The sequence below is a fragment of the Poecilia latipinna genome, unplaced genomic scaffold, assembly GCF_001443285.1.
Source record: "Poecilia latipinna isolate Pla-1442-1.1 unplaced genomic scaffold, P_latipinna-1.0 Scaffold4395, whole genome shotgun sequence".
NCBI lineage: Eukaryota > Metazoa > Chordata > Actinopteri > Cyprinodontiformes > Poeciliidae > Poecilia > Poecilia latipinna.
The window spans coordinates 1-24537 of NW_015117011.1; the positions used below are offsets into that span (position 1 = coordinate 1).

Genomic DNA, 24537 nt, shown 5'->3' on the forward strand with positions numbered 1-24537 from the left:
TATCTTGGACTACGAACGTCGAACAGTTAGAGTAGGGGTAAAACTGTCGGGTGTGAAGTTGTCTTGTTTTATTTTTCCTCCTAACGTTTTGAGGAACGAGTTGAAGGAGGGAAAGAAGGATGGGAATAAGTCACATTTGAACTCAAGTGAGAGAGTTGTCATGTTTGAAAGGTAAGTCGGACACAAACAGTAAATCTGCCATTGCTTCTTCTTTCTTTTTTTTTCTTGCTATAAAACAAAACAAAAAAAAGGCAGACCGTGAACAAATGGGCTGCTTATAAACTCTTTCAGCAAAGTTTATGTAAAGAGCGTGCGGAGGGAAATTTCCACTAAGTTTTACTGGAGCTCGACGTCACTTTTCTCGGCGTGTGAATAAGCAGTTTGAGTAACGACTTCCATAGTTTTGCTTTGTGTCTAAAAACGCTGCGCTGATTGTGAGACTTATTGCTTTTTGCAGGACTGAGGGCTGAGGAAAAGAAGGGAGGAACTACTTCTGCTGGTGGTGGTTTATAATTTTTTTTCTCCCTTCGAAGAGGACGACTGCCTCATGTCCAAGGAGACTGTCCATCCATCAGAAGGGCCGGCGGGTCCAGGACAGGGCCCACGGCAAGAGACAAGTCCCCTGCTGTTAGCGTCACACGGTAAGAGAGCACAAGACAGGCCATTAATCAGTGGCTTTAGGTGTGTATTCGGCGAATATGGGTTAATGTCAAGTACAGGGGTTCCACAGAGGTTTTGTCAGAATGGATAACTTGTATATTGTTAAGCGGTGGTGGAATAAATAAAAAGAAAAACTCCCTAAATGTATCGTGGCAATTGTTCACATGGCAGCAGTTTGGCAATGAGGCTCTCTGCCCAGAGTGGCAGGCTTGGTGGGCGGCAGCAGGAGTTGTGAAGAAAAAAATGTAAAAACTTAATCTGAGTCCGCAGAAAAGGAAAGGCCATTTTACATAATTTACAATTTGTATGTAATTGTAATGGTCCCTCTAGTTCAGTGGGAGAGACGAAATGAGTTGAAGATACGTAAATGTTTAAATGAATAGTTTTTATCTATATTTTTCATTGGCACATTTCTAATTCTCCTTCTGTATCCTAGCTTGGGATTGATGGAAACAAACTTCATTTGGGTACTCTTTTCATCATTTGATGTAAGAATAATGCAGGTTTGTCCTCTCAAAGGCTAATAAACTTTAATTTTGTGCAGAACACTGGAAGACAAAATGTTGAAAATAAAACACACTTAAAAACAATAAGTCAAAGCCACACACAACCAGAGCCATAAAGAAAGTAGATTATGAATTCTCTGTAAACAAAATTTTCATCAGAATGGAAATGATTAAGCTCAGTTTAATTTATTGTGCGATAAATTGATTAATTGCTCACTGCAACAAGATTCATTTGCAGTTTGTAATGTGGAGGAGTGAAAATCCCCTGCTGTGACAGCAGCTGAGAGGGACAGATGCATCGCGACTGATGCGCCTGTGAGTGTTTTGTGACGGGCATAGGCTCCATGACAGCTCCCACTGACTATTGAGCAGAATAAAAACAATGGTTTGAGATTAAAGTCTCCACTATTGGACAAGATCTGCATTTTTTTTAAGAGGTAACGTGACCTAAATGCTTCTTATTGATAACAGTGAAATTTCCAGCTTGGCAACACCAATAGTTATTTTCATGCTCACTCAGAGGAGGGCAAGGGCACGGAAAACTTTCTTGTGTCCGTGATATGCAGTGATAAATGTTTCTTCAGGAATTTGTTTATGAGAAGTACTTGTACTGCTCAGACTAGAGCTTTTTTTTTTTGGCCATCTTTTATCCAGACAAGCACAAAGAGTACAACGGATAAACCTTGACTGGTAGACTCTTGAAGTTTCTTGCCCAGAGCGCTATTCGTTCAAGAACAGCCACCACACATTTGTAGCTGGCAAGCTAAAATGTGTGAAAGGCATACATAGCTCATGTATTCACCAAGTTCTCCCTCTGTTTCATCCAATAAAATTCAGCTATAAATACACTTACGTATTTGGTTTCGAAACTTGCTTTTAAAAATAAAATAAACAGAAAACATGAGTGAAAGTGGCTTTGGGTTGGTATTTTCTTATACTTTCAGGCAACTTTCAGTAAAAGTCATTATCTGCGCACTAGTCTGAAAGCCTTGATAATGTTTGTGCCTGTTTTTTTTTCCTTAATAAAGTTGGAGGAAACACCCTGCTGACTATTAACAGCAACCACACAGCCAATTATAGTTTTTAATTAACTTTCCAGTTGCCCCTAAGATTATCACATGTAAAATAAGCTTACCCCCACACCCGCTTTTCATTTTTCTTCAAACAAGCAACGGACCGTTAACCGATCATTATTATGGCACGGTTTCAAAAAGAGAAAAAAAAAAAAATAGGAAAGTAGGACAAAGTGAGCAATTGCACGGGACTGCTGGATTGTAAATGGATTCCACTTTTGTTTTTGGTGGATTTTCCCCTTCAGTGGACAGTGGGTCTGCTGGATATAGGCTGATTTTAAGTAAACTGTGATGCTTAAATACTCCAAATGATCTCAACATGCTTCCACTTCCTATATTACACCTCTGACCACTTATCCATCACAGCTCGCAAAATGGATTGTTATTGCAGTGAAGCAAAGCTATATTAGGTGTGCTCCATGGTCAAACCCTTGATTCAGTTTCACATCAAAGCAACAGTATGCAATAAACAAGCCATAATGTTAAACACAGGAAGCCAGTTTGAGAGACAGATTAAGAGTTTCTCGTATTTGTGCATGGCTATCAGGCCAGTTTATTTTTTTCTTCTTTTTTCTTGTTTTTTTGCCTGGATGCTTTTCCAATTTAGATGAATGCAGCCTTTATAGCAGTAAAAGAATCTTGGCAGGTAGAGCACACTCGGGAGCACTGGGAGAAAGAAAATGAGATCCAGAGCTCTGGCAGGGACTTTCACCTGAACCGTCCCACCATGTCGCACACGTTGCCAGGTGGTTGTTTTTGCTGGCGTGAAAAAGGAGGGCGGCCTTTTGCAACTACGGGTTACACAGCTGATATTCGGTCTGGCACAACCAACCCAAACGGGAATGTTAACGTTTGGTAGAAAAGTGTTTATAGGTAACCTTGTTTTTCGGCAATCAGGACTTCATACCCACTTTTGGGCATTAATGTGCTGTTGGTTTGCAGATTGTTTCGTAATGCTTTGAGCCGTTCACACCGTGTAACTTTATTGCATGAAAGAAATGAATCAGAAGCACAGGTTTGTTTTTGGATTTTCTCTAATCCTCACATAGATGCATACATCCCCACAAGTATTTGGTAAAAAGTCACTAATCATGCACTGTTTTGTGGTTTTTACTAGGGGTATGGCATAGTGCTGCCCCAGTTAGCCACTGTTCTTATCAGAGATAATAGATGCTTATTTAAATCAATTGGTATGTACACATAGAATCTACTCACAGAATTCACAAGTTTTCATCTATTCCAAGACCAGTGTTCATGTTTATCAGGATCATTACCTTTTATGGGTTTTTAGAAAACCCATTTGTTTCCAAGTGGGCTATTGATTTCAGGTGAGGGTTTGTCCTGCACGTGCATGGGCAGAAAACGACAAAAACAATATTGGATAGCATTGTCCTGTGTGTGCTACTTAACCTGCCTACCTTAACACAACTTCTGATAAGGAACATGTGTTACACTTTGTTCATTTGAGACAGAGAGATGAAGGTGGAAGCTAAGGGTTTAAAAGCGCATGCATGTTTTGACGACATGTTAAAATCACAGCGCTACGTAGGGCCCCAGCATAACAGCAGTGGATTGAAGATATCTTGGCGGTCTCGTCTAAACGTGAAACTTTTCACCAAGCAACATTCAAAAACACCATCGGTTTCCAGACAGTGGTCTTACGTAAACATAGTCCAAGCTATGCCAGAAAATTGTGGACTTGGATTAAAAATGGGCTCTGTACCAGGAAACAAACTCACCTCTTCTGCCATAAAGACAGATCAACTATTGAGCCAGATGGATTTTAAACCAAATATTTGTTGGGGTGTATGCATTATGCCACACTCTCTGTGTTTCACTAAATCCTTACGAGCCTCACAACGAAATAACTTCCAGGCCTATGAGGACTGTATGTAAATGTCCGACCGCCCATTTCATTTTGAACCATACTTAACATCCACTTCTTGTGACTTCCCTCCCCAGATGCTTGTGACTGTGAATCAACAGGAAGCGCGTCTTCTCCTAGGAAACAATCCGCTGAAGGACAAAGTCTCGTGACGGAGGAGAAGCCTAATTATTGCAAGCCTGTGAGGAGTAAGTCTTAATGACCCGGGAAAACTGTGGGCAAACAGCAGTACATCGTTGTGCTATTTTTTTCCTCTCTCTAAATAATAAACAATGAGGAATTTAATTGCAGAAAGTGAAAGTGATTAACATGTCGGATCAGCCTAACTTCTGCAAGTGATTTTTTATTTATTTTTTTATTCAACATTTGAAACTGCTTTAATTTTACTCAGATTTTTTTTCTAATGCCAATATTCTCACCTTATAGGAAAAGCTATTGTTATGCTGTTCCTGTGTTAGGGTCAGTTGGCCATCTGAAATATTAGCTTCACTGTTTCCAATTACAGTAATAGCCAGATAGCAGCTCGGCCTCTTGGCAAGTGAGTATAACATGCCTGCTGTCTTATTCTGACGTTATGACCAAGACTTGGCTCAGTCGGCCATTTTTGCTTCTTTCAAATCCTCAGCCATGTGTTTTGCAAGAAGGGAAATCCAGTTTGTGGTATTGGCCGTCCTCATGTACCGATTGAGTCCTACTTGTAGTTTCTTTAACCTGGTGCCAACGTTTGCCTCTTCACAGGATGTTATTGCAGACTGGGAAAGAGTGTATTTTAGTTGAAGTAGCATCCAGGTTTGCAACATGTGGGGGGTGGGGAAATAGACTTGTCTGGTCCATCAATCATCTACCTATCATCCATAAATGATAGGTCATCCGTCCATTCCTATGTCTGTCCATCAACATCTCTAACTGTACATTAGTCCATCCAACTACCTTCTGTCAATCTGTCTGGACGTCTTCTTGTCTTCTTATATATTCGTGTGTCTCTTATGTTGGTCTGTTGTATGCTCACCTTTTCTTCCGTCCGTCCATCAACAAACTGCTTGTCAATCATCCGTCAACCGTGCAGCCAACAGCTCGACAGTTTCGCCGCTTGTCCGGTGTAAATTCAGGGTGAACTTTTAATTACATGATTCAGAAATGGACAAAACTGGAACGCGTCAGACCTTTAATTGAGTAAAGGTTTGTGAACTTCTGGAGGCATCTTCCTAGTTAGAATCAACAAGTCTCCAATAATAAAAACCTTTCAACCGTTGCTACTGCGTACTTTGTGGCATTTCTTCTGGTTCAGGCTGGAAACTTTCTCGTGACTCTGATCTAATCATATTGTTTTATGCAAATGTAGAGCACAGCAAGGCTCTGCTAAACAGCAATTTGCCATTGATTTAGAAGCAATTCTAATTAAACCTAGTTGCACAGTAATTCCACTCCTTACAAAGATATAGATTGCAGGTCACAGAGTGAAACGCGACTAAAAGGCTTTGTGTATGCGTGCTTCATTGTTCCTGAGAGGAGTGAGATGTGACAACATGGGCTAATGGCAGCTGATTGCTGCTGTAATAAGGATCGTGTTTTCATTTAACACCATTCTTGACTACAGGTCTCTTTTGTTTCACAGTTGTTAACTTTTCCAGAGTGCCCTTTTCCTCCTTCTCCTTTCTTTTTTTTCCTGTTTATTAAACTTAGTGACTTAGCTGTAGCTTATTTACCAGAGGAGGGGAAAAAAATTAAAAAATAAAATAAAATGATTTGTTTTTAAGTCATCAAAGTGATGTAATGAAGTTCAAGTTTACTTTTAAGGCTTGGATATCACTTTTGACTTGGAATTGATTTTACCCCTTTAAGTTGATAATCCATTTTAGCCGAGTTAACTTAGCTTATTTATATCACAGAGTCCCATGGGCTCACTGTAGTTTAGCTGTGTTCGGGGGTGCTGCGCTTGCTGCTAGGGGTAATTGAGAGCCCTCTCCACTGCAGAAACAGGAAATCAATAAGAAATCATCTGCCTGCCTACATCTGAGCCTTTGCGCTTTTCTTTTCCCCCCGGCTGTCTGATTTAGAACTTGTGTACTGTATCTGGACAATAAGTTTTCTCTACAAGAGGAAGCCCATTATGCTGTTTTGATAACAACAGCGATCCCATTTCAGCTTCAATAACACTGTTTTGACAGGTCGGCCATTACATCAGCTGGGTCGGTCCTCTTGAAGCGAGTTCCTGAAATAGGCCAGCGGTTGCATAATTCCCAACAGGGCACCCGTAGGACACAGGGTGCAATCGCAGGAATTTGTAGTGAACAGTGATCGGACACAGATGTAAAATAAGCTAAGCTATTTGAAATGAGAAGGATATTACAAAGTCTGAAATTTGTCTGTCTGGAAAAAAGGAAAAGGGAATTTAATTTTTTTTTTCTATACTTTCGTACTTCTTCCATTGTCTTAAAGATCCTTACATTCGTCTAATCCCGCTGAATTCTTCCTCGCTTCCTCCTACCCATAATCCATCCATTCACACATTTGTTAATATGTGATTTTTAATAGTTTCCCTATTTATTGCCCGATTACTTTCCAAATACTTACTTTCCTTATGCTTTCTGCCATACATTCATATGGAATTTTTGTAACCAGAAGAACTACAAAGTATCTCTACTTTAAAATTGTCTAAAAGGTGCTGAGGACTCTCGGTGTTAGAAAAGTATAAACTTTTCCCATTAAAAAAAAAAAAAAAAATCTATGACCCCTGGATGGTTTTGTGTCTGAGAGCCCTGTGGTTTGTTAGACAGCAGTGTTCGCTGCCTTTCTCAGAGAATCGTCCGTCAGTAGATCTGCCATCCAGGGTGAGGTGGGAGAATTCCTGTGGGAAGAGAGACATTCTTCAACGAACCGTTCTGCTCTTACGGCTGATATCTCTGCAAACAGTGCCTCTCCAGCCACCGCCTCGGAATAAATCACTACCACCTCGCAGCGGGTTTTAGGAGTTTAATCATCATGTAATTCACCGGATTGCAAATAGTTTTTTTTTTTTTTATTCTTCTTTGGTTGATAAAGACGACCTTACTAGCCTGTGTGGTTTTTTTTTAAATTTTTTATCTTAGTGTAACTTTAGTAAGAAAGTAAGGTCAAATAGCACGACTCTACTTTCGAAATAAAGGCTTTAATTCTGGCCTTTGTGTGAATCTTACGTTTGCCACACGTTTGAGTTTATTACCTTTTAAGAAGAGTTGACCTTTTTGAAATGAACTTTGTGACCCTCCACACCCCTCGCATAATAGATGCAGAACGGATTTAATCGGACAGGACTGCACAATTTTACTCGACTTTGTAAGTGCAAACGCTGGACACGTGAGATGTTTATCCGGTGTTGATTCAAACACCGCAATCACCCCCTGCGTTACCTTATGCGCCTTTCAAAGAGCCTGGGGCACTTTGAGACTTTTAACCTCATGTCAGTTTGCTTTTCTTTGAGTCTTTATGCCAGTTATTAGAGCTCTGTGCTGATTGTTGTTTTGCAAGATTCATATCTTTATTGTAATCCCTGGAGCCCTGTCTTTGCAGAAAAACTGCCTCCAAAGCATAGGCCTATTATAAACTGCACCGTAATTTTCAAGTGATTACTTACCAGTGGGTCATGGAATCAAAAACTGTATAAATAGGGTGAAATGCTAGTGCAGGGGTTGATTAAAACGGTCATTGTAATTCTACCTCTATTGTAATTATTTTCTCATTGTCTTGCTGCAGATAGATTTCATATGGGAAATTTCAAGTGTGTTAATTAGCATATTTTACTCAAAGTGCCCAAGACTGTTCACCATTTTTTTTTCTTTAAGATATCCAAAGTAGTTGAGCCAATTGATTAGATATGCATACCTCAATTCCTAATTATTTAAGTGCACATTAAATAAGAGGGTACACATATAGATTTTAATCACTAGAGTCTTTTTCTGTTTTCCTTACTGTTGAAGACCATGTCTCTCATTTCGATTCAAATTGAATGATGGTCGTGGGTCTTAATATGCTGTAAACTTCTAGGAACACTCAAACTTTAGTGTATATAATTTAATAGATGAACACAAAGTGCAGTGTATTTGCAAATACAAGCCTGAAAGGTGTGGTCTGCATTTGCATTCACCCCTAATGAGTCCAGTTGCGATTAAATTAGAGAGTATCTAGAATGCGAGAATTTTTGCCAATATTTGCCATATATCTCAAGCATGTTCAAGGGTTGCTATCGATTTTGTTTAATTTAGGTTTGGACTTTGACTGGACTCTTCTAACATGATTTTGTTGATCTAATCCACGCTTTTGTATCTCCGGCTGCATGTTCAGGCTGTTTGTCCTGCTGGACAGTAAACTCCTGGCCCTGTCTCAAGTCTTGTGCAGGTTCACTTACATTACCATCCTTGTATTATGTTCCAGTCTTCAGTCAGAGGTTTCGTCAATTCCCGCTGTAATCCGGACTGCTGCAGGATATCCTTCCTGCCCAGATCTGCTCTTTGAAGAAGCTTAGTTTCATTTACTAAAACGTATTCTTCTCAGTGGGTGTGATGTGTTCAGTGTGTGATAACTGTAATCCACCACACATTCCAGTTCGCATTCAATTAAAAATTATAGTTTATATCTCACATGGCCAGCGAATGTTCTTGTTGTGCTCCGGCAAACTGGAAAATAGCATTCTGATTTTCTCTTAAGAGCAAAAACACACAGATGCTACACAGGTGGTACAAATTAGGTGCTTTTTTTTTGCATGTAATTGTTTGTATTAGTTTGTATTTGATTGTGGTTAAGTAATGCAGGACAAAAAAAATGCCTGTAAAACATTCAAAGTTTTTTTTATTTGTAAAAATGTTAAAGTTCAACTTCGCAGTGATGCATTTGAATGTTTTTTTTAGGTCTTGAAAGCCCAATGAATAGTTCACAGTATGTGATTGGAATGTGACAGGCAAAGGTGATGTCGCTGTATGTTTGGAGAACTTCAGCAAGTTCCCAGATTTCAGATTTTTATTTTATTTTTTTCATATAAATTAATAAAAAATTGCAGGCGTAAAGCACAGGTTGTCAACTGCCAAAACAATGATGGTGTCATTGCCTTTCACAACCCACTCGTACATGGGGGTTGGTGTCTAAAAAAAAAAAAAATCAACTAGTTGAAATGACAGCAGCACACGGGGTATTACTAGGCCCCTAACAGGATTTTGGCTCCAACATTAAGGTTAAAACCCTTTTCTATTATGAGATCTCTGCTGATGTCGCCCCACTAGCCCCGAACCCCCCGAGCTTCCAACTCCGTGGCCCCTCCGTGTTTGTAGGTTCAGCGCCTCTCTGTTAGGTCATTCGGAGCGCCCCTCCTCCCAACCCTTCCACCCCGAGCAGTGAAGGGTGACCAGGGACCACGGGCTGGCCGCCGTCCAGACACACAGAGCCACAGCTGACACTGCCACCACTGCCGCCCGCCCCCGTTTTCTCTTTCAGGCTAGAGCTAAAATCAATACAGGCGTCTCTGTGTTTTAAAAGCCACTCAGAGGCAGACGAACACCTCTGTCCCAAAGGCTGATCTCTCAGCTTAAGGTCTTGATTGGCATCTCTAAGACAGGAGGCACTGACCCACAGCTGTCCCATTAGCAGCGGGTTAATGCTGAGATTGATACAGAGCAAATAAAGGAACTGGGTGTGGGGGTATTTTCATAGACTGCCTAACCCCTTTCTGACCCAGAGAAGGACCTCTGTGGTATATTTGCGCCCACTTCTGACTTTCCGAATACAGTGTTTTTTTAATGTTTTGTTCTTTTTGACCCCTGTGTGCATATAGCACAGTGTGAGACCCGCCTTCCGTTGAATTTAAAAGAAAGAAAAAAAAAAAGAAAACGGCAAGTTTCCCCTCCCTGGAGGGAGAATTTGAAGCTGTGTGGAAAAACTGAGTCACAGATGTAGCTGAAATTGAAAATATAGCCCTCTGTTTTCTTTCCTTCCTTTTCCCCTCATTCTCCCTTGCTCCCGAGTTTTGTTTTAAGTCATCAGAGAAGAGAGGGTGGAGCACGACTTTTGGCGTATGAAGCCTGGCAGCAACCTCAGGCCTGCTCTGAGTCACGTCATAACTGATCTTTTTAAAAATTGCGGTAGTTGGCCGTTTAAGGTCTAAATCAAAGAAATATGTGCAGATCTGTAAAGAAAAACAAAATAAAAATACTTTAAAACTTAATTGCTTAAATTTACCTAAGAATTAGTAGAACAAGCGTAGCATTGGGATTCTGTGTGATTCTGCATGCGTGAGGTTTATGGAAAATAATTCATTTTTAAAAAATTAGCTTCTGTAAACACACATTTGTGAGTCTTGCCACAGATTTTTCCAAAGGCCTGGATTACAGATTTGGAATGGATCTGCACAAGAGGTGCACCACAATTGATATAATACTGCATTGTGGTGACGATGTTTAGTAGCCATGTGTTTCTTTCAAACTTTCAACTTATTGGCCAAAATCAGTAATGAAAGCAAGTGAACAGCCAATAAAGCCCGGTATGTTTATCAGCTGTGTGTGTGTCCCTACGCCCTCTGAAGCATCCCTGATTTACTCTGTAAGCAACCTTAACTCAAACACAAAGTTTATCATTTTAAAACAACAGAGAATGCTACTTAAATCTTGGGGTGATGTTCATGCGATCGAGTATATTTTGCAAAAAAACTTTTATTTCATCAGGAATTGGTGATTTTCATATTTTCTCCGTTTTTGTTTTAGCGACTGGATTTCGCGTGACACGTCACAAATACTTTTCATACTTGTCAGATTTCTATTTGCAAAAACTTTTAGGAGGTGCATTATTTTCCCAATTATGTGCTTAGTTTGCTTTTTTTTTAACGTTAAATCCAGACAAATTGTGATGAGATGAGTGAAGAGGGAATGAATGCTGTGTGTATATTCTGCTTTGTGTTGCATATTCAGGACTCAAATTACCGACGTGCCAAATTTCACACAGCAGCGAAGAACAGAGACGTCAGTAACGGCAGATTTCGCAGGATCTGGCGTATAAATCACCTTCCCTTGACAAATTTAAAATGAAAGACGGCATTTCAGTGGGCGATTTGGTTATTTTAGATAGCAGTCAAACATATTAATCTTGGGAGAATGTTCCATTTTTGAAATCAAAGGATAATTGATGATACCCCACCCCAGCCCAGTACGATAGCCCGTTCCACCCCTTTCCCAGCATGCACACCTTACCACTTGTGCTGAGAGGTTCATTTCGCCAAATCAAGCTCTCGTCTTTCAAGATGCCTTTGCTGCCGTTAAATGTAATTAAGCAGAACAAGGTCCGAGGGGGTTATTTTTTCCACTTAATCAGCAGCAAAATTTGAAATTAGTAAATCCCTGACACGCTTTCTCTCTTTGTGTTGGGTAGAGGCGACAGCTGCGGTACAAGCAAAGGAAGTGTCACTTCCCCCCAGTGTGTCATACAAGTCAAATATAAGTGAGCGTTCTAGAGAACTAAAACAGCTAAAGGATGTGAGTCTGTGGCTATTTAAAATCAGTTAAGCCGTTTGTCGGAGTGACCCGGAGCGGCAGAAAAATGTGGAAGAAGGTGATGTTTCCTGTTCAAATGAGATGCGAAGCAATATGATCGGCCTTGACAGGTGAAGACGGTTAATAGAGTTCTGTGACTGGCCACCGCACACACCCAGCATGTCATTTCTGCTGATGAGGATCCAATATCAGAGCAGGTAATTTAGCTTTCTTCAGCAATCATCATCGTCTGAACACCATCATTTTATCTAGAATAAATACAAAACATTGTCTGCCTGTAAATGAACTGACAGGGCCAGGATTGCTGGTTGATGGCCGGAATCACTTTTTTTTTTTTTTGAATGTCTATTGGAACAAGTGACATTTCTGTTAACCCGTGTCAGGTCGCCAACCGGTTTGTGTGACCGCTGTAGATGAGAGTTCTTGTTGGAGATCCATACCTTGCTATCTAATTTTTCTATTTAATGTCACCTTTACAGCATACATTTCACATCTAATATTAATAAGAGCTTTTTGTTTTTCTTTTTTTTTAAATTTTTTTAAGAAATGCACTGTTTATTGGACCATGTTCGTTTTTTAGATTTGAATTACGGCAATATCCCTTTAAGAGCTATATCATCATTCATAACAAGTATCATTAACATTTAAAAATCTTTTTATTTATTTTGTACATTTAAGTTTGACCAACCAATTTTTAGACTCTGACCTAATCAGATTTTTATTCTTTGTTACTAAGGACTAGAACATGTAAAGAAATGAAGAGAAACACAAAGTTATTCCAGTTCAGACCTCAAAACATTTGCAGATTTTTCTTTTAATGCTTTTGTTGGTTTTACTCAATGTGTTTTATAGACCAAAAATGGTGGAAAGATCTTACTCTGGAAACATTTAATAAATGCAAATAATTTTTATCTGCCCTGTGATGGATTGACAACCAGTCCAGAGTGCCTGGTGACTACTGGAGCTTGTCACCACTATCCCTCGACTTTATATCTTAAATTATAAACATGTCTGTGATTCGTTTTCTCTAACTCGGTGCCAACAAAAGAGGATAATTGTAACAAGAACACATGGGGAGTTGTACTATTTGTCTTCTTGTTCAAATGGAGAAAACAGCTGAGTCAAAGAAAAATTGCCAGTTTTTTTGTGACCTTCTCTTTGGAAAATCCATCATCTGTTCGAGTTGCCTTTTTACATCTTTTGGTTCCTCTGATTGGGTTTTTTTTATGTATCGTGTCTAACTTTAGCTCGTTCTTCTCCAATGAAAACAACTCTAGACTGAAACAAAAGTGATATGGTGCCTTTAAAAAAAACAAAACATTTTATGTAGGTTAAAACTGATTCAAAGATATAGTCAGATTTTTAAGGAATTGGCCAATCTTAAAAAGAGGGGGGAAAACATCTGCCTATTCCTTTCGCATTCCAAGCAGTCGGTGCATCTGTGCTTTCAGATTTTATGGGATGCTTAAACGTTGTTCCACATATTAAGTTTTTTGTAGCCCATTCCTTTCAAAACCTCCTCTTTTTTTTTTTCCAAAATAAAGAAAGTCCTTGTCTTAGAGTTTAGAAGGTCAGACAGTAAACGAGGCTTTGATACGCCCAAGGAAAATTACAATCAGAGCCCTTTTGTAATAACATTCATTGCACTATTTTCCTCTCTCTACGTGTCCCCCTCCGCTCTCTCTGCTGCGTAATTCCCTTGGTTTTGCGTCTATAAATACGACTGGGGAAGATGTATAATTTCTAATGAGAAAATGTATCCCTTTGGATTGAAAGCAGGGGTTTTTCCACACCGCTGTTTGTTAGGAGGAGAGATGATACCTCAGGCTGTTTTGGCAGCGAGCGGAGGCGGGGGTGGCAGTCGGTGGTAAGAGGAGTCTGACTAGGTCATTGCACATTTGCAAATTAGCATTTCAATCATGCAGGTACGCGGACCATTCAGGCAGAAAATATACATGTTTTTCTAATACGTTGGCATAAAAAGATAAACAAGGCGCAGGGGCCTGCCTGTGTGGCTCCTAACTAACAGTAAAGGCAATCGCATATTCTATTCAGTGTAAACTCACAAAACTCGCTGCGTTGTGTAATAACGGCCATTAGGAGATGACTACAAGATCTGGATTGGGGTGTTTTATTTGGAGGGACTGATGTGACATTTGAATAACTGTATGCTGTCTATGATGGGCATTCTAATAAGCCTGAGCAAACACCTTTCGCCCGTTTCTCCCCGTCTCGGGGGCATTAATATTAAAAAGGACCAAGCTTTAGAACTGCGGTTCCACTGTGATTGTTCAATCTGCTCCACGCCTTTACCTGCGACTCCTCATGCAGCGCTGTGCAAATGAGAATCTCCATACCGCCCTGTTTGACCTTTTGTGCTCTATTTTCATGCGCCCAACTATTTTAGAATGCTTGTTTATACAGCTTTGTTTCAATTGACATGTATGCGTGCGTACATGTATGCATATTTCACCTTGATGGGTGTGTGTATGTGTGTGTGAGGGCCTCCTCCTCTCTCTCTCTCTCTCTCTCTCTCTCTCTTTCCCTTTTTCTCTCTCCCTCTCTCTCTTTCTTTTTGGTGCAGTTTCCAGCTCCCTCCTGTAGGACCTATTTTTCTGTGCCAAAAACGAGGTGTTTATACAGAATACTCGGTTTTACATACAACGCGATCCACCCCCCTCCACCCCTGCACTCCCGTTCTCTTCAGGCACTCCGCCGTGTGGTCCCTGTGTGGCACAGCCACTGAAGACTCTGGGACAAATAGCAATTATATTTGTGTGTTCTTCATGAATCCATCAAGCGCTGGCCTTTTAAAAATGCTCCCCAGATATTTGAGGCTGTCAGCTACTAGTAGCTGGGACCAAATTGGGATGCTGCTTAGACAGTCAAGAACCACTCAGCCCCTAGTTTCCCCTGTGATGTGTGCGACAGCGTGTGTAGGGGAATACCATGTTTTATTCAACTACAAACGTACACCCTCAACAGTTGTTGATGTGCTGGAAATAGGGCAGTTACAAGTCCAATTTGAAGCTTGCGTGTGTGTACGTTGCGTGCGGATGTCCAGCTCTTCCTCCAAAACATGTTGTTCCGGTGCCTGCGGTTGGGCTGTGTTCATTCAATCATTTCAGGACTCTCTATTGCTTTCTTAGAAGATTGTTGGACTTATGTTTTTTTTTTTACTGAACTTGCAGGGATTTGTAAGTTTCACATCTTTGTATTGGCTGTCGTAGGAATAATGTAAAACTGTTGATAACCAGGGTGTATTATTGCAGGCCCTAATGAAAATTTCAAAAAGTAACTTTAAAGTATCTTTAGATGAAATATCAGACCATATTATTTTAAAAAAATATTACCACAAAATGGAATTAGTAGAAACTGAGTCCCAAGAGTTTTGGTATTTCAGACTCATTGAGGCTTTGTGCCTCATTTATAACCCCAAAAGTTACGAAAACTTTGAACATGTTAAAACTGTAATATCTAAATGACAAAAATGCTGTATTAAATGAGTTATTTGAATAGCAAAAATATGGCATCAATAATGTCAAATACTGTTTTTTGGGATTGTATTTTTCACAGAATGAATGTTCTCTGAAATATTATCAATGTTACTAATGTACTAAAATAACGACAATATGGTTTTGTCAGTCAGGAACAAACAAAAGTGTAAAATGTAATTTCTGCTTTAGTTTCCCAATACTGGACTAAAGTGCACAGTGAAAAGTTTTAATGGAATCCAATTCTACAGTTTTTCCTCATTCCTGCTTTTTCTCATTATCTCTTCATTTGTCTCCTGGTGACTGTACGAGTCTGTCATTGCCATCTTTGACAGTATGATCATTATTATGATCAATGATTATGAATATTGCTCCATTGTGTCCATTAATCTCAGTCTCCATTTTCAGCAGGTTAAAAATAAAAGACTGCCACTGTGTGATTACTGTCCAAACCGAGGACCTGCTACCGAATAGCAGAACTCCGCTGAGTTTAGCCACTTCTGTGGAGCTCTGCACTGTATCTGAAACCCGACTAACCGCTTATGTACTCTAATTTTTACTTGGTGGTTTCTTAATAAGTATTTATATGTAGGCAAATTGGAAGGTTGACTTCCTGCAAAGGGAAGGCAATTATGCCTCCCAGTCTTCTTTGGCTGTTTTTATGCATCGACGTGGGTTTGAATGTGAGAGTCCATGCGGCTGCTTCACTTAAGCTAAATAACGTGAAATGGCTGTTATTAAGCTTATTATGGCACTACACAAATTGGATAAGAAACTGCTTTGATATAGAGATGAGTTTGTTACGTTTTATTCAATACATAAAGCTTTGATATTACCTTTTCGGTGTCATTGTATCTGGTGTACGGGGGTTTAGTGCCATATGTGTAAAATAACAGAGACTGATCTTTAAAGACGTGGGTTTATTTAATGTGCAGAAGTCTTTAGCCATCACTCATCTTGTTGAATTTTGCAAATTTGAAGTAAATTATGTGCTAAACTGTGTTAATGAAATGTGTGAAATGGTTTACCATCCATCCATTGCTATATGTTTATCTGAGTTCGGGGCACGGAGTTACCGGGTCCAGTAGGGAGAACTCTGGTGGCTCTATTCCCAACGACACTCAGTTCTGGCTGGATGCTGAAATCCACCTCAACTGTCCTAAAATACAGTCCCTGCGATGCAGTGACTGTATTCCACTGGCTATGTAAAACCAATGTAAAACGATGTTGTATGTAATATTTACTTTAGATATTTTGAGATCACAAATGAATGCAAAAATACCAATGAAGCTCATGTTACATTTAGTCATAATTTTCAACTGCATGTGCAAAATCTTCGGGTAGTTTGATAGTTCTTTAAAAGTCTGGAAAGGTCTGAGCTCCTAATCATAATAAAGAAACAAAAAGGGAGAGGAAAAAAAAGGACAACAAAGTTGATATTTGACAGGAATAAAACGGTCTTTGTAATTTGTTCCAGCAAAGGGATTCCAATTAGATTTTATTGCATGTAAACCCAAATACAATAGGAAAAAAAAAAAAACAATCGGCAATATCACCCATAAAATTATACTTTGATTTTTTTTTTTTTTTCTATGAGCCTTCGAGCTCATAGATGTGTTTTGTTTCTTTGCAACAAAACACATAAATTCAGATGGGCCGCTAGTTTATTCCTCGATATATAAATAAAAAAATATCCCTCCGTCAGCTCCCGAAGCTACGCAAACTGTGATAACACTGCTATTGCACACTGTGCTGACACTGATAAACAAGACCAAAATTGACTACACAAGTGGGGGGGAGGAAAAGGAAAGTTACACTTATTAAAAATGTGTGAAAGGCAGCAACAGATGTACCCTCTTGCGATTATCCTTGTTAGGAATGATTCAGTCGCTCCATACGTTGTCATGGACGGGGTTCTTTTGGCTTTTTTGTCTTTCAGAGATGGAAAAAAATCCAACAACCTGGCCTTTAAATCACTGCATAATGAATTCCGTGGTATGCCACGCAGTTGTCTAATTCAAATTGCATGGAATCCTGATCCCCAAAGTCTGTATTTGTTTATTAAAGCAGCACGCAGACGCCTGCATGAGGAGAAGGCGAAAGCCCAGAGTGCGTATTTAATTGCTTTGTTTTACATCCACATTCACGTCCGGCCTCTCCCAGGGTGATGTGTTGTTAAAAACTGCAAGGCCCCCATTCCCACACTCCTGCTCTCTTGTTAACTGTAATTGCACTTGTTGGTGAGCTGACAGAAAGAAAATAAAGATGGAAACAAATTACCAGCATCGCATTAACATCCATGTGTGCATCCACTTAGGAAAATGTATGTTTTTGGTTTTTTTGTTGTTGTTTTTTTGCGGGGGAACATATGGAGGCTTGCAAAGGTTTCTGTTACAACAGCTGGTAAATGTGACAGAATATAAAGCTTAGCTGCAACGATGCCATATAGACAATGCATATAAGGTCTAAAATAAGTAAGGGTTCACTCAGAGAAACTTAAAAAAAAAAAGAAAAAAAAAAAAGAGATGAATAATTCAGAAAATCTGGCAGCGTGTGCACATGTACCGGAGCTCTGATGTGCAGGGAAGCTAAAGCAGGAGTTAACTCCCAGTAGAGCTGAATGTGCAAGGTGTTCCTCTCAGTGAAATGCCACCTCCTTTTTCCTCACTCGCATCCTTCCTTTCCCTTCTTATCAGACAGGTTGCTGTCTCTTGGCTTTCTGCGACTGTCACACACGCACTTAGAAAGTCTGGTTGAGGCCATCTCCAAGCTTTCAGAGGAGAGAAGATCATTACTGTTGCAGACAGCAGCCATTTTACAAATTTGTACACTATCACAGGGCTGCCTTTCCTCTTTTTTTTTTTTTTTTTTTTACTCTAATAATCTCTCCGTCTCACGCCGACCTAACTCACCAAGGAGCTGCTGCCACAAATGTGTTTGACTACACAGGTGGCTTTCATGATTCTTTCACATGTGAAGTTGTACGTTTCTGCTCTTCGCTCGCTTTTTTGGGTTTGAAATATTAGTCACACGACTGACATTATCTTGTTAAGAGTGGCGGCAGATAAAGTGCAAGACGCAAGGAGGGCTGAAAGTTTAAGAATTTCCTAAATAGTTTAAGTTCCAGTTTATTTTTTTTTTTAATTGACAGTACCTATTAATGAATATTGACATGTTAATATATGAAAATATAGCCATCAGTTTTCCTAAGTGGCATTGCACATTATTGCTTTAAGTTATTGCTTTAAGATGCCCAACAAAAGTTTGAGCCATAGAAACAACAAAATGCCTCTATAAAATCAAGAAACATGTTATTATAATTCTATTATTGAATGTGCCTTGCTGATGACTCTCTACTTTCCTTCAGTGAATTGTGATTCACCATCCAACATGTTGTGCAGCTCTGTTGAAGACAACAAAGAGCTCAAAATGACATCCTGTCCCTTTATTTTCAACAGCTCAGCCGCGGTCCGAGTCTGACCTGAAGCCAGCGCCTTCTGAGGAGGCGGAGCGAGAGACTGCCAAGGACCAAAATGGCTTTCCCCACAACAGCTCCGGCACGCCCACAGCATCCAACGCCAACGGAATCCACTCCGGCATCGGCAGCCCTGAGGGCACGAGGACGTGCACCTGCGGCGCCGGCGTCGGGGCTAGCGCGGCGGGCAGGTCGGGCCCCGGGCACGCGCCGGCGACAGCCATGCCACAGACAGAGCAGCCCAGGAGGCAGCCGTCCATGCCCGTGTCTCACAGGGTGCAGAGGAAGCTGAAGTCCAGCTTGTCGGTCAACAGTGACAGCAGCAGACGGAGCAAAGGCAGCTCCACGGGCTCGCAGAAACCTCCTTTACCAGAGGGTTAGTAATCGGCACACAATGTTGGCAATTAAAGATTAAAACGCAGTACTAATTCGAACTAACTTTTCTGACTCCTAATTATATAATTCTGTCTCTTCATCTCAGCTTGTGTCGACCCTAATATCATTCTAACTTTGTTAGCAAAGCTTCGAGCAGCAGGATTTAGTCAGGGATGGTAAAGGCAATTTAGACACTAATGATGAAAATCGACCTTATGGCCTGGTTAAACCGTTGGTGTCATTTGGTGTCCAGTTTCTCACCCAATATGCCACCAAAATGATCATAATATTTATCTGAAATTTTGGGGAGAAAATAAAGTTTTCTAATTCTAAGTTTATTGATTTTTACTTGATGGCAGCAGTTCAGAAAGTTTATGAAGAAAGTATCGACCACATCCTGGTCTTGTTTGCATAAAATCAACATCCATTTTTCTTCATGTAGGAAAATACAAGCCTCCTGACTTACCAGAGTTCCACAAAAGAACAGATGAGCGAAACCAAAATGGCGGGAAGCTTGGGGCATTTTCTCGGACGGCTCGTGAAGTAATACCCCCATCAGCTATCGATAATAAATTCTTACCTTCTCTCACCTTTTAATGATGAAGGTGCCTGACCTCTCGTATTTATCACTCCCGTCAACCAAATGACATCTTATCTCTCTCCCGTGGCTTTTATTTGCCTTAACAATAAGTCAGAGGGTGCGTTGGGCGTGCGGGGAAGCCATCACTTTTGTCAGGTGAGAGGCTGAGGTGAGTCCGGTAATGAAGGTGGCTGCCCGGTCCTCTTCCGTCGGGAAGATAGGTGCGAGCGTCTAACGAGGCCTGAGAGCACGGGGTGCCTATTATAAGTCGTGACCAACCTTCTTCAGGCCCCTCACACCTCTCTGGGCCCTTTTTGGCTCTCCCCACATCCCATCAGCAACACCTTGGCCCTCATTAGCAGGGCCCCGTTGCTCCCCTCTTCAATCTATTGCATTTGGTGGCTGTGTGTTCTCCGCCGCTTCAGTACGCTTCCCAAGGGATAAGCATATTTTGCTGTTTATTTGACTTATTTACAGGTCTATTTCAGTAAATTGCGTTTAGATCTTACAGCTAAAGAAAACCCACGATTCAGTTTCAGAAAATCTGAATATTACTTATTCATGCATAAAAGAAACGATTTTAGTAGAGAAATGTTATTACTCAAGTCACTGATACCCTCCACAAAGATGGTAAATCACAAGTGGTCTCTACTGCATAAACTGCATGTTTTGAAAACGGAATCTAACTATATTAACAGATAATTAGGTGGAAGGAAAAATGTGGTTGAAAAAGCCCCACATGCAAGGATAATGGCAGCCTTGAGGATTGTGAAGCAAAGTCCATTCATGAGCTTAGGAGGACATTTACAAGGCTTGTTCAGAATGTCCAGAACCACTGCAGATGTATCCACGACAACAGCTGCAACTGTTGGATCGAGGTCACTGCATCTGGAGGAACAGTGGAGAGGCTTAGCATACGAGTCGCCTGTGGTCCAGTGTGAAGTTTCCACAGAGTTTAGTTGGGGTGTCAGGCTATCTGCTGCTGTTGGTCCACTGCAGATTATCAGATCCAAAGCAAGTCCAACCATCTATCAAGAAATCTGCTGCTGACAGGACTTGTTGAGATGCCGAATTCATTTTCCAGCAGCACTCGGCACCTGCTCACACTACCAAAAGTACCAGTACCTGGTTCTAATGACCAGGAAGTGATTGTGTTCACTGGACCAAACAATGCAAGAATGCTGAAGGTTGTCATCAAAGCAGCACATCAGCAGAGCTGATGGTACAGTGGTACAATAATTTATGCAAGTAGCCCTAGCCAAGAGTTGAGTACATAGATCTACTTTTCTTCCTTTTTTCTACCACCCTTTTACCTTGGTTTCAACTTTCCAGATTGTTGAAAATACTTGCGTACTGCCCTTGGAGCTTTATTGCCTTACCTCTCCATGGCTTGTATCAGTGACTCAAATCAGCAGCCTTCCCCAGGATTGTGTATGTTGTAACTTTGTATTTTCGTATTCAAATTGTTTATTGATCACATTATGCTCTATTTGAAGATTCTGGAAACAGATTTTTTTTTTTCTTGGAGGGGGGCTGAACTATCTGTAAGCCTTAACCATCTAATTTAATCTACATAAATGCTTGAAATATATCCCTTTGTGGCTCCAAGTTTAAATTAAATATAAACTGTAATCTGATAAAAATAATTTTTAAAAAAGTCTGTGATTGGAAGATAATTTTAAATTGGGGCTGTCAGATCTTTATTCGATGCATCAGAGCAGAACCAAAAACAAAGGCCGTACCCTCATCCTCAATTCTTCTCAAGTTTAGATAAAATGCAACCACCAGATATGGTCTCAATGTGTCATGTTTTCCACGTCTTAATTGGTGGCAAAAAAAAACAAAGTAGAGGAAGCGCAGGGAAAAAAAAAAAGCACTAAACGCTCAACAAGTCTCATTACAGCTTTCGTGTTGCCTTTTTGAAGATGCCAGAGCTCTCAGTATCAATATGCTGGTTCTCAACTGTTTATTTCCCCCCGGATGGCAGCCAAGCTGTTGTTTGAATGTTTACACGGATTAACATAATCTGTTTGCCTGTTAAATTAGCCTCCTAAACAGCCCCTCTGAACACAGGAAATAAAAGGCGCGAGCTAGCAGAAGCTAGCTCTGGGGACTCTCCCGCTCTGAATGATTCTTGGCACACGCCGTTGGCTCCGGAGCCAACAACCCCGATGCTTCTGAGCAGCCGTTTAGCAGGCTGCTTTTTGCACAGCAGGGTGGGCCGTCTCAACTCTTGTTGTCTGTGTATCGGTTCAGATCTCCGAGCTGCTTTGGCCTCGTTCCGAGATTCAGAGTCAACCCCCACTCTTTTTTTGTCTTTCTTTGCCATTTCCTCGGATGTTTTTGCGCCTTGTCTCAGTCATACATTATAAAAGGGCCGGCTTTTAAGTCGTATGTGGTGGACCTTCACTATCCAACCCACATGGTCACTCAGGCTTTGTCTCATCACCCCTCTCCCGCTTTCTTTTTTTTTCCCCTCCTCTTCGAGGGTTTCGATGTTTTGCACAGCTTGCCGCTCCGAGGCCCATCCAGCTTGTTTTGTGTCACGCCGCTCCCCTTTATTTTTTTGATGTCAGCTTTCCACACGTCTCTTACTATTTCCTCGGAGACGCCTGGACGCCGGTTTTCGGGCTTCATCTCCACCGACTGACATTAAACAGGAGCGTTGTGAGTGTGCGATGCGCTCAGTCTGTCCGTCGGTTGGCTTCTCTCCATCTCCGCCCGTCTTTCTCGTGTGTTTTCTCGCCCATCTGTGCCTCACGTCCAGCTCTCTTGTGTGCAATGTACGACCCTCCCCTCGCTCCCCTCCCTCCATCTCCTCCTCCTTGCTGGCTTCTGTAAGATCCAGACTAATCGCTGGTGCTGAATTATACATCCAAGTGAATAGCTGAGATGGCTGTCCACTGCTTAATGTCTGTGTACTGTTTTTGTATCATACTCAAAGTCTGCTGTTGCACTGTTGGCATGGCTATACCCTCTGGGTGTTTCAGAGTTTGTTAAGCTGAACTTTAAAGTTTTGAGCTGGTTTCTCCGGAGCCCTTGCATTTCGCTGCCAGTAAACAGGAGAACGAGCCACATTTTCTCTCTGCCGAGTTCTCTGGGTGTAGATGCAGCACCCTGCAAAATATTTATACCCCTTGAACTTTTTTTTCACATTTTGTCATTTTACATTTAGATGTCATTGTATTTCCCCCCCTCCCCCACCGCCCCCGCCTCTTTATAGATGCATCATTTTCAAATTTCTTTAAAGTATTTTGAAGAACATAAATCATGAAATTCTGACAGGGCTTCAGCTAACAGATTATTCTGACAATTATATAAACGGATAAACAACATCGGCACATTTTACAGATTAGAAACGCATTAAAAAATGGGATTATTTCACTGAATTTGAACCAGGTGAAGCTAAAACACGGCAATTATTTATTTATTTTAGTTTTTTTTTTTTTTTTTTTTTTTTTTTCAGCAAATGGCCTGTTTTGAGATCTATATACTCCAGTTATGGATTAATTGATTGCTAAATTAGTTGACGTTTATTACAAAAATTGATTTATCACGATTAATCTGATTATCCATTTCAGCCCTAAATTGTTGGAAGTTGCTAAGAGGTACATTTGCAACACAAACTGCATTAAGCAATTATCATGAGGTATTACTTGTTTCTGTGTAACTGACCCTCCCACCTGAGCTGTGGATCTCCACAACTCCTCCAGAGTCGCCACAGGACGATTTGTTTTTTGTGTTCTCTCCTTGGTGTGCCAGCTCAAGTTGCACGGTGCACAAACTTTTGACGTTTAAAATTTCTTTAAATTTTAAGATATTCACAGAACAAATTAATGAGATTAAATTACGCACAGATTTACTCTCAAGCTGTAGTACTTCCGAAGAAAATTTGTTTAATTTGGGTTTAACAGGGTAAAGGGATTGAAAGATGTATGGTCAGCAAACATTATTCAGATTTTTCTTCATTTAAAAAAACAAAACAAAAGCAAAATGTATGAACCATAGTTTTCCTTCCACCTCAGTTTGTATTATGCTCTGTCTGTCACTTAAAAACCCCATAGATAAGTCTTAAGCTTTGTGGTTTAATGTGACAAAATGTAGGAAACTTCAAGGGGTATGAATACTTTGCAAGGTTCTGCGAGTTCTCATGCATCTTCCATCGCCGCCCATCTTGAGGCCTCAGATAAGGATAAAACTTCAGGCGTCCATTCTGACATGTACGCAAGCTCTTTCCTCGTTTCATATTCCTCTCGCTATCTTGTTTGTATCAGCCTGCGCTTCTGGTCAGCTCTGCAGCCCTCAGCACTGCAAAATTACAGGAGGGGGGGGGAAAAAAAAAAAAAAAAAAACTCCTTTCTACTTTGATTAATCAAACATGAACATTCAGTGGGGCTCAGTTCGCCTTCCCTGTTCTGTCCTCCACACTCTGCACCTTTTTTTCCCCCCTCTAACCCAATCAGTAACAGGCACTTCTGACGGCTGGAGATGGGCTGATGAAAGTCATGCAAATGCAGTCTGTTTGTAATGCTATTTTTCCCCGCATCCATCCACATCATGTCTCTTTAACACTCCAAAGCAGTGGCGCGGCTCTGAACTCTGATCAAAAAAAAAAAGAAAAACAAAGAAACGGCTGCGAGGAGTAGTGTGCCAGGTTCACTTGCGGAAGGACTTATAGTTCAACAACAGAACTTCTTGGAACTTCTCGAGTGCTGAAGAGAGTTGAATAGCATTACTTTTATGCATTTATACCTTACATTTTGATTTGTTTACTTTAAGTTTTTTATATTTGTTTCCAGATACAGTGCATTGCAAAACAATTTATTCCCCTTAAGCCCTTTTAACAATTTGTCAAGTTGTAACCACTGACTTTTCTGTGTTTTTTTTTTTTTTTTTTTTGGGGGGGGGGGGGGGGGGGGGGGGGATTTTTTGAGCTATTTGACGACCTCGCGATAAATTTGATATTTTTTTGGATTTTTTT

At 40.6% G+C, this 24537-nt stretch overlaps 1 protein-coding gene across 2 annotated transcripts; it reads left to right on the forward strand.

Annotated features, from left to right (window-relative positions):
- Positions 1 to 7: 7 nt before the first annotated feature.
- Positions 8 to 24443, forward strand: LOC106942580 (uncharacterized). Of its 2 annotated transcripts, none has more exons than XM_015025897.1 (4): positions 8 to 171; positions 458 to 641; positions 4202 to 4312; positions 18585 to 24443. In XM_015025897.1, exons 2-4 carry the CDS (start codon positions 548 to 550, stop codon positions 18980 to 18982), a joined length of 603 nt encoding a protein of 200 aa, XP_014881383.1. In that variant the 5' UTR covers positions 8 to 171; positions 458 to 547; the 3' UTR covers positions 18983 to 24443. The 2 variants fall into 2 exon arrangements, with proteins under 2 accessions (XP_014881383.1, XP_014881385.1); XM_015025899.1 differs by having other exon boundaries at positions 534 to 641.
- Positions 24444 to 24537: the final 94 nt, after the last annotated feature.

Bases quoted from the DNA above. Each gene is read 5' to 3' on its own strand.
- LOC106942580 (XM_015025897.1), top strand. From the start codon at position 548: ATGTCCAAGGAGACTGTCCATCCATCAGAAGGGCCGGCGGGTCCAGGA. The intron at 642-4,201 runs GTAAGAGAGCAC...TTCCCTCCCCAG, and splicing joins CCTGCTGTTAGCGTCACACG to ATGCTTGTGACTGTGAATCA. The intron at 4,313-18,584 runs GTAAGTCTTAAT...TATTTTCAACAG, and splicing joins TTATTGCAAGCCTGTGAGGA to CTCAGCCGCGGTCCGAGTCT.